Source organism: Atta colombica, unplaced genomic scaffold (assembly GCF_001594045.1).
Source record: "Atta colombica isolate Treedump-2 unplaced genomic scaffold, Acol1.0 scaffold238, whole genome shotgun sequence".
Taxonomy (NCBI): domain Eukaryota; kingdom Metazoa; phylum Arthropoda; class Insecta; order Hymenoptera; family Formicidae; genus Atta; species Atta colombica.
The window spans coordinates 2,837,538-2,849,478 of NW_017259336.1; the positions used below are offsets into that span (position 1 = coordinate 2,837,538).

The 11,941-nt window shown below is 30.5% G+C and overlaps 1 protein-coding gene across 1 annotated transcript in view; it reads left to right on the forward strand.

The window, feature by feature from the left end:
* Positions 1-5,003: 5,003 nt before the first annotated feature.
* LOC108688728 (homeobox protein GBX-2) overlaps positions 5,004-11,941 on the forward strand; it is a 19,239-nt gene continuing 12,301 nt past the window's right edge. Inside the window, exons 1-2 of the mRNA XM_018195087.1 lie at positions 5,004-5,292; positions 10,398-10,715. Coding sequence (XP_018050576.1) covers positions 5,004-5,292; positions 10,398-10,715 — 607 coding nt within the window. The remainder of the gene's footprint in view (positions 5,293-10,397; positions 10,716-11,941) is intronic.

Genomic DNA, 11,941 nt, shown 5'->3' on the forward strand with positions numbered 1-11,941 from the left:
ATAATACGAGAATCAAACTATTTAACAATGTCGCGATTTTAAGAGAAGAAAGTCAACAGAAAGCGTGGAAGAGCATGAAGACTGATTTCGGCTGCAAAGGGATAAGTGAAAGATGCATGTATAGGACAAATCGGCCGTCAGATACGATTGGCGGCGAGAGAAAAAAGTGGAAAGCACTCTCAAAAGAGTGCACTCATACATCGTCCTTCTCCTCCTCTTTCTTGGTCCACGTAACTAACGGCAGGCAATTAAAACTCGGCCTGCCGTAAGCGTTTAAGCGTCGACATTTCCGTTCACACGTGCGTAACGAGTCGAGCGGGACGCGCATCGACGCCTCCACCGCGCAAAAAGACATCGACGACGACGCCGACCGCGTCGCGTCGCTCCGCTTCGCGAAGCGAGCAGCGAGGCGAGATTTAAGGCCGTCTGAGCATTCACGGTCGGAACTCTCGTTCTGTGTTCTGTGCGACCAGCAGCTACGCACATGGCGAACTCGTAGAACTCGGTGGGTTGAACGTTTTTCTCCATTCATGATATATGACACTCGCACAATGTAGCGAGGATATTTTATTTTATCACTACCGTATATGACGGAAATTGTATTTAGCTCGGATTTAACGCGATACCGAAATTTTGGAAAATCACAATGCTAAGGGATTACTTAGAAGCTCTCACCATAAATAAAATTGTTATATTTTAATTTTCGGTTTTGTGAAGAAAGAATAATTGCGATTACATAATGCAAGTGAAATTGAAATTTCCTTCAATTAAAAACGATCTTCAATTAAAACGTCAGTTTCCTAAGATTTGTTCATGTACATATATTTTAAAGCAACTTATGAATATAACGTTTATTCTTCATCAAAGAATTGAATAAAATTACTCTTTACTTTCTTTAGCGCCGATCTGACGCATTTTCGACATAGTCTGTTCCAATTTGTCAGTGACTACTTGGGGGTAAAATTTGTCTGGCCGATTGCCACTCCTTGTACATTACAGTTGGAATTTATAGTCATTGGTTCTTCCCCGGGTACGACGTGTTGGACAAAGTGCGACTAGAACTTGCTCCAATCCATATTACGTAAAAATATAAAAGAATAATATTGAATTGTAATTATATTGAAAGTTATTCTTACAATTAGAATTCTCAACAAAAAAATCTCATCCGTGACATTTATCTATTTTGTCGTGATCAGTTCTCAGAAAGATCTTGTCAAATTTATTATTTCAAATGAGAAACTTTTCTCCAAACTTAACAGAGGAAGTCAACTGCCGGAGCAAACCGCGCTTAAATACCTTTCATCACCGGAGAGCAATATCTCTATCTTTCTTCCTGTGCCTTTGTGCCTCTTCTCTCTAATTTTACAAGGCGTTAAGTGTCACTTTGTACTCGATTCTTCAGTTCTGCCGATACTTATTTCCGCCTTTCTGTCGCGCAAATAAGTACAAGCGTTTGCTATAAACTTCTCTGAAGGCAGCTCGTAAAACTACATCCGTTGTGTTCAAACTCATAAAATAAAATTAATAATCAACTAAAGAACTATTATTAGTTTATTATCAAAAATTGTTATAGAATTGTGTAATCTCTCTCTAGAGAAATTGTAATGTCAATATTAATAATCATGATAACAAAGTGTAATAATTAATGCAAAACATTTAATCATATCATGTATCATATATGATCAGTATTTATTAAAGCAAAAAATAAATTGTACAGCTAATGACAAAAATGTAGATTGAATCGAAGGATACAAAAATATTTGTTTATCTCTTTCTTTTTTGTTTATTGTCTTATCTACAATATAATACCAGGGTGGCAATATAGTTAGAAATATATCAAATCTGACAATACTGTATATGATCATTCATCATAATGCATACATACTAGAGTAAATATAATTCGTAATTAAATTTAAAGATATTTCCCATTAAATTGAAATACACTAAGCCTGGCTAGAATATATAATATTGTACTAAATAGTAATAATAATAATAATAATAAAACAAACATTGATTGTACAATCAAGATACATAGCATAAAGATGTTAAATAGGTTAGATTGAAGCATTGGTATAGTATTCGCAAGGAGCAAGCGATATATATTGTGTAATTTTGAGATCTAATTAAAGTGACGGCATGCTAACGAGTATCGAAATAGTATCGTTACTGTAGTGATGCATCGATTAGCCGGTTCGGAGCCATCTACGATGTAAACGATGCGTGGGCGTAATCCATCCTAAAATTCAACGTGCGAGACGCGTGTGTAACGTTTCTAATGACGTTGGCGTATATTAATTTATAATTTAGTAACTAAATTTTCTTAGAAAATTAGTTTTTGCACTACAATATATTTTTATATCAAAATATAATCAAAGAAAATATAATTGTAAAAAAGAAATCAAATTAGTATTATAATAATAAGTATTATAATATAATAGAGAATTAAATTATTTTATATAGAAATGCTAATGTACTAAAATTTCATTATCTATACTGTTTTCTGAATGATATTTTTTTTTTAAATTTAAAGGATACTTTGTTTTTACTGAAATAATTAATTCTGGAAAATAAAACTCTTAAAATGTTTTTTTTTTATAATATTAAGGCACAACAGAAGAAATCAATAATTACGCAGCCAAAAAAAGTATGGCAATTAAATGACGAGACAATTAGTTGACAAATGACAAACAACATACTAAGAATAAGTACGTGTCAATATCCTCACCGATGGATCAAATAAGACAACAGCTTTGATAAGTGTGCTCGTTAGGAAGCACCCTGCGGGGGTGGCATGAAGGATAACTTAATGGGGAACACGTTGAGGATACAAAATAGACCATGGCAGAAAGCAAGCTCGTTAACGTCGATCGCTTCATGTTTCAGAAACAGCGTAATTGGTCAATTACCTGTCAAAACTTTCTTGGGTTTTAAAGATTACTCATTAGTTCTTCATAATCTCAATGTATGAGATTTGTGGAATTTTTTTTGTTTATTATAATATAGTAAAACAGTAATATGCGTATTATGTGAACACACATCACATAATTATTATATTTAGTAATAATTAAATGTCTCTTAATTATTGGCAGAAAACGATTGATCAAATTGATCCAAGAGAAAAATAATTTTATGAATAAATTAAGTATTGCATAAAATTAAACTATTACTACGTCGATTATAAGAAATTATCGAAGAATAACTTATGAAAATACAATAATTTTTATTGTAAATTTCTATGTATATATAATTGTAGTCTTACTTTTAGAGAATGAACTGTCAAAAATTTTTATTTTCAAAATTACTCTTGAGAGGGATTCTCGACAGTTTCTGAAAGTTACTCCCAATAGTTATGTCATTTATCTTTTAAGTGCCTTATTTACTTAATTGCATTATCATGCTGTCTAAACAAGATGATATTTAAAAATAGATCTTACCATGATCGTTCTGAACTGTCCACCGTTTTCAATCTCAAAGCATCTGAATGCAAGTACTTTGGATTAAAGCCTGGCACCAAGATGGTGGATCTGCGGACGATAGGCGCGGCCGGACGATGCTGTTGGTCCGAATACGACCAATCAGGATCGGACAAAAGTCGGTACGACGATGCCACGCCATCCACCACAACGGAACACGGCGCATGCCGAGGAATCACGAATTAAAATACCTTGCTTTATACCCTCGGCAGTCGCCCGTCGACTCGTGCGTCATACGGTTGCCTCCCGATACCTTTATAGTGTGCAGTGTATAGTCCGATGATTGCTGTCATCGTCATCAACGTGGTGTAAAAATGTTCATAATTGAAGTTATCAAGTTGATGAAAAAGAAAAACTTTTGGCGAAGGTGAATATAAAAACAATTTCAAAAGTTCTCATCGAGTGTGATTACAAATTTATTTTCTGCAAACGCTCTTGATGATTGGAATTTGCCAGATTCTCTGCATGATTATTCCCTGATCTTTGTGTATCATAATCAATGACGGTACAACGTTCATGAGAATTTAACAAGTGCCCGAAGGAGTTTCATATTACATTATTGCCCCAGACATATTTAACTATTTATGACTGTGTCAGCTTTATTTAATGCCATCATAATACATGGAAGAAGCTCACATATTTCAATGATCAAATACAATTTTTCACATGACACAGATCTTATCTATTCCCTGATATCATAATTTTAATGGATTTGTGCTCTAATAGCTACTAATTTTTCTACAAATCAAGAAATTCAACAAAGAATTAATAGTAACGAAGTATTATAATAATAATCTAAACTAAATAAGCTTTCTTAAATTTGTTCGATCTTATTTAAAAATTTGTAACCAGTGCCAAAGTACTGATTTATGTGTCAAATGAAGGTTTGCATATCGGAAACTATAGTGACTCTTAGTACTACGAAGTTATCGTGAAATATAAAAGAATTACCTTAAACGCGTTGACTGCCATACCGAATTAAAAGACTAAAATTTAATAGTGTGATAATAGATTAATAATAATTTTTACGTATTATATTTCAATATTGTGTAAAGGAAGAAATCGAATAAAGACGATTGCTAAACAGATAGCAATGATTATTTAAAGTATTAAAGCTCATTATAAAATGTGCCATAACTATTGTAATACAAAACATAATACTACGCAAAGCGAGATAAAGCAAAGTATTATAAAACAATCGTTAATAAATATAAAGTACCTCAATACCGATTGACAACCTTAAACTAATGTTGCAATTTAATTCAACGTTGATAATTTGAATAAAGATTCTGATTTTTATCTAGTGCATAACAACAATTGCATCGGCAATTTATCTTCTTCAAGTATTGCCGCAATAAGAAATTCTGCAAAAGACATAGCATATTATTAATTCTTAATTTAACAACACTTCGGACTGCACGAGAGAGGGCAATTATTGTACATGAAAAAAAAAAGATGTTCCACACGTAGTATCGGATTGAGATCGATCCCGTTTGATTTTGAACGCTGGTCCATCAAGTTCAAGGAATCATGGATATGAGCGTAGAGGAAACCGAGCTTGATGTCGGCTCGGCGAGCGACGAGTTGGAGTCGTCGGCCGCGGAGCCGAAGCTCGCGCGACGTCCGACACCACGACCCTTCACGATCGAGAGTTTGATCGGTTTGAGCGCGCGTGAAGATCACGATACTGGTGGTGGCGGTGGCATAATGCGGGATGATCGGACAAACGGCAGCGAAGAGGAAGAGCACCGAGATCGGGAATATCAGCTTTATCAGCGGCATTACCTGGCGACCGCGGCAGCGAGCACGCTACCCTCAGGTGAGAACATTCTTCCAGCTCAATATACAATTAAATAAGCGACACTAATAAAAGCAGTAAATTAAAAATAATTTTCGAAAAAACTGTATGTTCTCTTTATTTAAAATTTTATTCCCTTCAAAATATTTTTGAATTTGGTCAGAATCTTATGCTTTTGATTAATTCAAAATTTTTAGGGGCAAAACATGTTTTCATTATAAATGTATTATAAATATATTATCGAAATTATATATAAAGGCGTAAAAACAGCATGCTGGGGAGAAACTTTTATATGAACGCCAGATTTTAAAAATAAAATATTTTTTATTTTCATTATGGCTGTGTTTCACTGCCAGTGCTGAAAATCTATAATGCACGTAACGTTGATAGTGAATTTCGTAACACAGTCTATGACTTATATGAAGTATTTTAATTATTACTTTTTAAGAAATTAAATTAAAAATTTATATAACTATGTTAAATTATTTTACAACTTTGGATGAGAAAGATGCAGATGTAAGTAAAAACTTAGCGTCGCGACGCGACAGCAGCTTAAAATACGATGGCTACAAATACATAAAAATGTCGCCAATCGATAACTGCAGCGAACAGATTGTGTTACATTTACACGTCTGCTGCATTTTTAGTAGCTGAAGTTCATTCAGTGTTTTCTCTAATCTAGAAACATGTGAAGTTAATAAAAAATATAAAATTACGACAAATGTATTACTACAAATGCATCAACAAAGTTATTACAACATAAATTTATATCAAAATTTAAAATGTAAAAAATGTAAAACGTAAAAAATGGTCATATTTGAAAGTTTTTTCATCCTCAAGAGTAAAGTTTGTATCTTGAGAAGCTTCCAATAAATTTTTAATTTATCCTTACTTCCATTAATTATCTTTTCTAAAGTAGGAGGACGTGTTACGTCTCCAGTTGCATACTTTGACGCACTATGTGGGGTGCAATTAATTTTTTTCGCAAATATCAATGATAGTCACTACAAAATATGTACTTTATCTTACAAATAAAAAATAAATCTTTTTACGACACTTTATTGCGAAAATATGGCGTATCTCCTAATATAAAGTTACTCATGCATTTTTGTTCAATTACTACCAACATTGGCATTAATCAATGCCTACTCAAGAAGAAGTTGCTACTCAGATTTTGCACATTATATACATATGTATGTGTGGATGTGTACATGTATGTTAAAATTGATGCGTGGATACTTCAAAATCTCATCTTTGAATGATTTCTTCAAATGCTCATGTTGATGCAAGCTCTATGCAGGCTCTTGTGATCTGAGGAAATTTTTATCATATTCGATTCAAACTATGCAATTTTTTGGAGACATAACATGTTCTTTCTTTAAAAAAGATAATAAGCGGAAGTAAGGACGAATCAAAAATTTATTGAAAGATTCTAAAAGTACAAATTTTATTCTTGAGAATGAAAAAACTTTTAAATATAATCATTTTTCTCACGGAATGTACTTACTTGAAGTTATGCAAAATTTTGATATAAATTTATGTTACGATAACTTTGTTAACGAATGTATTATAAAAAATAATTTATATAAAATAGGTAAATGATTTTTTTATTGAAATAACTCTTTGAAATAAATCGTGAAGTTCTTCATAAAATTAAAATTTTAAAGTTTTAAAATTAAAGTTTTAAAATTAATTTATAAAGTTATTATTTAAGTAACACTTTCACATCGTTACTTAATCAATACAAATTTCCGATTGATTGGACTATAAATAAAAAATAAACTTTTCGAATTTTTAAATTTAACATCTGCTTTATTAATATCTGCTTACATTAAATTCATAGCGACTTTAAGACTTTCACTTAATAAAAAACATTCCTCTCATTTAACGTACAATTATTAGAAATTAAATAATATTTTTATTAAATTAGATTAAAGAACGATCCCATAAAACTTAGTTCTCCGAGAAACTCCTTATGACATTTCTAATCTTATGATTTCTCTCTTTATATCTGTACGATTAAATAATCTCTTCGCATTAAATAATCTCGTGAATATCATCTTCCGTCGGCAGAATTATGGCGCGCATTAATCCGACGGCTCATTGATAACTGACTCTATAATACTGACTATGTGTCATACGTGTACATAAAAAATGCAGGGTAATTACATTAAAACAGTTACAGTATTACATGTATGAATCAAATGAAATAATGAATATGTTAAAAATTACATTTATTGGACATAACACTGGATATATAAAGTTGTCTATTATGCTTCTAATAACGAGGTTTTTGCTAAACTATAAATAAGCGTATATGGGTTCTATCATGAACATATTATTCTTAGTGTGAAATATATTTAGTAGAAAATTCATTATTCATGTAGGTATGTAATTGTTGTAAAAAAGCAATGATGCTGCGTATATAGATGATAATAATGATATAATTTGTATATTTTGTAATGGTTTGTATTTAAATTTTAATTTCAGTGAAAATTGAATTTAGTCGAGGACTCTAGCTCCGTATTGATTGCGCTTAGATCGACCATCGGTCGAAAACTTATTTACTTATGCATGTAGAAAATATTTTAGTATAATATACTTCAATATAAAATATTTATAAAGAATAATACTTTAAAATAATACCTTAATATTATTTATAAAGATTTATATTTATTCAAAAATAAACAAGTAGCACACGCCAGTTATAAAGCGTTAACAAAGCATTAAAAAAACGCATAATCGCTTTGCGAATTTTTTATCTTAATTAACATTGTTTTTATATACAATATATATGTGACATTTTTTTTATATTATGTATTTTTGAGAGAAAACACAAAACTTGCCCAAGATTGCATTTTTACCTTCTTAGAAAAAGTAATCTTTTGTAAAAATGAGTGTTTATATCAAATTGATACTTGACATTTAATTTAAATTATAAGGAATAACTTAAGCAGCATTTTACTGACTATGATTAATTAATTCTTATTAATATATACGTCTTACTGTTACGGATTTCCTTACGTAAGAAAACTATGTGTCTCATATATTAGGAATGCCTTTTTTTAAATTAGCAAAATTGACAATTTTGATAAAAACTATCATATAAAACAAAGTATAATTGAAATATAACTGCATATATAGAGGTTTGCTGTAAGATATTATAACACAGATTATTGTGAAACGTTATTCTACTGAGTCAAAGGCGCCGTAGTGTCTAATCAATGCTCCAAAACATGAAAAGATATCAGGTGTTGGCGATATTTCGCAGACTATAATTTGATCTCGGATATGTACATAATTCCTTAGGAACTTATCGTTTTTTTTTTATATGTCTTATAATCATTTTACGTAATATGATGCAATAAAATACAATTAGTTTCAAGTTTTGTCGTTAATTTATAGCCGTAATGTTGCATGTAATTGACGCGTTCCTAGATTTCGTCAACACAAGTGAAAATTGATTTACTTTATAAATTTAGTAAAGAAGAATAAACATATGCGTATAACTTATAAACTTAGAATTTAAATAATAAGAGGAAAATTATAATAACGATGAATGAGAATGTATTAATATCGAGAACATGTACACTTAAAAAATGGCAAGTAGATGCAAAACTAAATGTTTAGCTATAAAGAAACACTGCATAGAACGATTAAATAAATGGAAATGAAATATAAAATTCAATTTGCCTTGCGATTCCATTCGCTTATCAATTATTACTTTATTATAGTTAAATACTATTGATAACGAACAGAGTTCTCATTAGTTAGATCGTCTGACAAAGTCAATAATAAAATATTTTCAAAACCTGCATTTTATATTAAATAACTAAATTTCATATTCTTGTAATCTGAAAAATATATCTCCTATTATTTAAAAAAAATAAAAATAATGAATATGTGTATATGCTTACAAAAATTATTTGTTTAAAAAATTTATAGATTATTTTAAATTCAAAAGCATATTTTCGATTTTATTCAATATAAAGTCAAATTCAATTTATCTCAAAATTTATGATTACGTATTAATCGTTACTAAATTAAAATAATTAAATCAGTATCAAAATATATATTTTTAAATTAAGTAAATAATATGATATATATTATATCTAAAAACATTCTGTGTACCAAAATCTAGGTCGATTGTTTTTACATAATTTTGTGACATAACTCTGAAATTTATCCTTATCTAATTAATAATTGTTTATATTTGCCGACTGTTTATCCATAAATTAAAGGAAAAACTCCTGTTATGAGATACCGAGTTCATTTTAGGTAAATGCTAGAAATCTATAGGCAGAATTTTAAAAAATAATAGATTTTGAAGGGAATTTAATAAGCTTTAAGATAACGTTATATAAAATTTAATTCAAATTCCATTTTTTAATTAAAAAAATGTAAAAAGTGAGCAAATCGCAAAATCAAAAAATTGTGCTCCTAATATGAGATGCCCCGAGAAATCGATAGTAAAACGCAAAGTATATCAGTATTGCAATTAAAAAACTTTATTTAATGTTTCTAAAATACAAACAAACAGCCAGAATGCGCGAAAAGTGAGCATGCAATTGTACTCAGAACTCGTCTTCAGATAATTGGAATCAAGCATCGCAGAAATAGGCATTCGACGTTCCCATTCCGATGTCTTTTTTATTATTGTACAATAACATTTATACTTTAGCAGCGATTTTCACTATAACATAAGAGCATGGATTATTTCATATTAGAAATACCTTAGTTATCTCATATTATCACATCTTATGGTTTTACGATCATCAAATCTTCTGTAATTAAACAATTCAATATATCTCGTATTTTTTTATTAGTACGACCTTACTCTTTCACTACATGAAGAATTTATTGCCAAATATTTATTTATTAAATAATAAACAAGGTTAAAGACTCATCTCAATGAAACTTGAAGACATTCAAATTCTAAAATCTTGTTTTACAATGACTACCGTGATCTAATAATGAATTTTTTACTAAATAGTTTTCAATCCAAGAGCAATAAATTTATGGTGGAACCAATAGATAGCGTTTATTAGTTTAGTAGAAACGCCGCTACCTCATATTAGGCGCCTATTTCATAATAGGGGACTTTCCTCTATAAATTGTCCGTGCAGGTTTCGGCGTGCCACTCGGATTATACAGTGCTTGGTTACCAATGCGGATGTACGGTGGCAGCGGTGCATCCAGCGTCCCGATGTTGCCGCCACAGCATCCGTCCACCGGCTACCCAGCTCATCCGGAACTGCATCAGAATCGACTGTCGCAGCCCTCCATACCGCCATCCAGTCATCCGCAGGGATATTATGCACTGGATAGTTGCCGTCGTGTCACGAATCAGCGTGCACCGAGTAGCTTCACCGACAGCGAAGACGAGGATGGCAGCGTTGGTTCGCCGGCATCACCGGCTCACGATCTTTCTAAATCCCGACACGGTAAGTTTAATATTGTTTATTTACTTACACATTCTTTAAGGCAATATTTTAAAAACTGTATAATCACAAAAAAATGAAAAATTTTTCTGAGAAAACCTTCTTACAGCCATACATAGAAAAAGTAATTTTTAGATACTGAAGTATTTAAAAATTTAATTAAATATTAAACTATCAAAATAATTATATAGGACGCCCAAGCATGATGATAATATTGACATTTTAGCGACTAGTTTGAATGTTTAATATAATTGAATGTCTAATATAATTATTTTCATGGTCTAACAAAATTTTTAGATCAACATTTATAGTTAAATTTTTAGATATTTCAATAAAATCATTCTGTTCTTTGATTTCTTGGCGATAATTGCGCGCAGGAGAAATAAATAATAGCCGAATTCTTTTACGGATTATCACAGTGTTATTAGGATTGACTTGGACATGATTTTCTTTCAGTAAAAAAATTAATTTGCATATTCAATCTTTTTTAACATAATCATCCAAATATATATATTAATGTATTGGGTTGTCTGGAAAATTCGTGCCGATTTTGAAGGAAAATTGAAACGCAGAAGATTTAAAGTTTAGTATACATTTATTAAATTTAAATCTTTTGTGGCACGAACTTTCCGGACAACCCAATACAATTTAAAAAATTTAAAAGTTAAACAAAATATTATTGAAATGATATTATATTATTGTCTTCAAAAATTAAATTTAAAAGCGTGAAAAATATATATATATAGGAAATAACGGACGTTTATAATATATAACTTTTCACAAATTAGTGAGATGACTATTGTATATATCAAGTGCTTATATAAATGGAAAAAACGCTTTTTATTTTCTCAGAGCATATATGAATATTTTATCTTAAGTGATAGATTAACATAAGAACTATGTGTACATTGTAATTTTAAATCTGTCGATATTTGAAATTAAAATTTAAAACAAAAATTAATCAATAAATAGATTCTTTAATTTTAGTTTGATTTGTAATCTCACCGACTTTACTTAATTGCTAGTGCATAATAGATAAATTCATCCTGTGCTATGGCACAATATATATCTTCACAGCTTTAGACATTTCATGAAGAAATTATTAGGCCCCACACACACAATAAGATTATACAATAATTAACATTGAGTCAAAAATTGAGTGCAAAAATAGATGTTGCTAAATCAGTAGTCTTTAAAGAAGAGATATGATCCCCCCCCCCCCCCCCCCC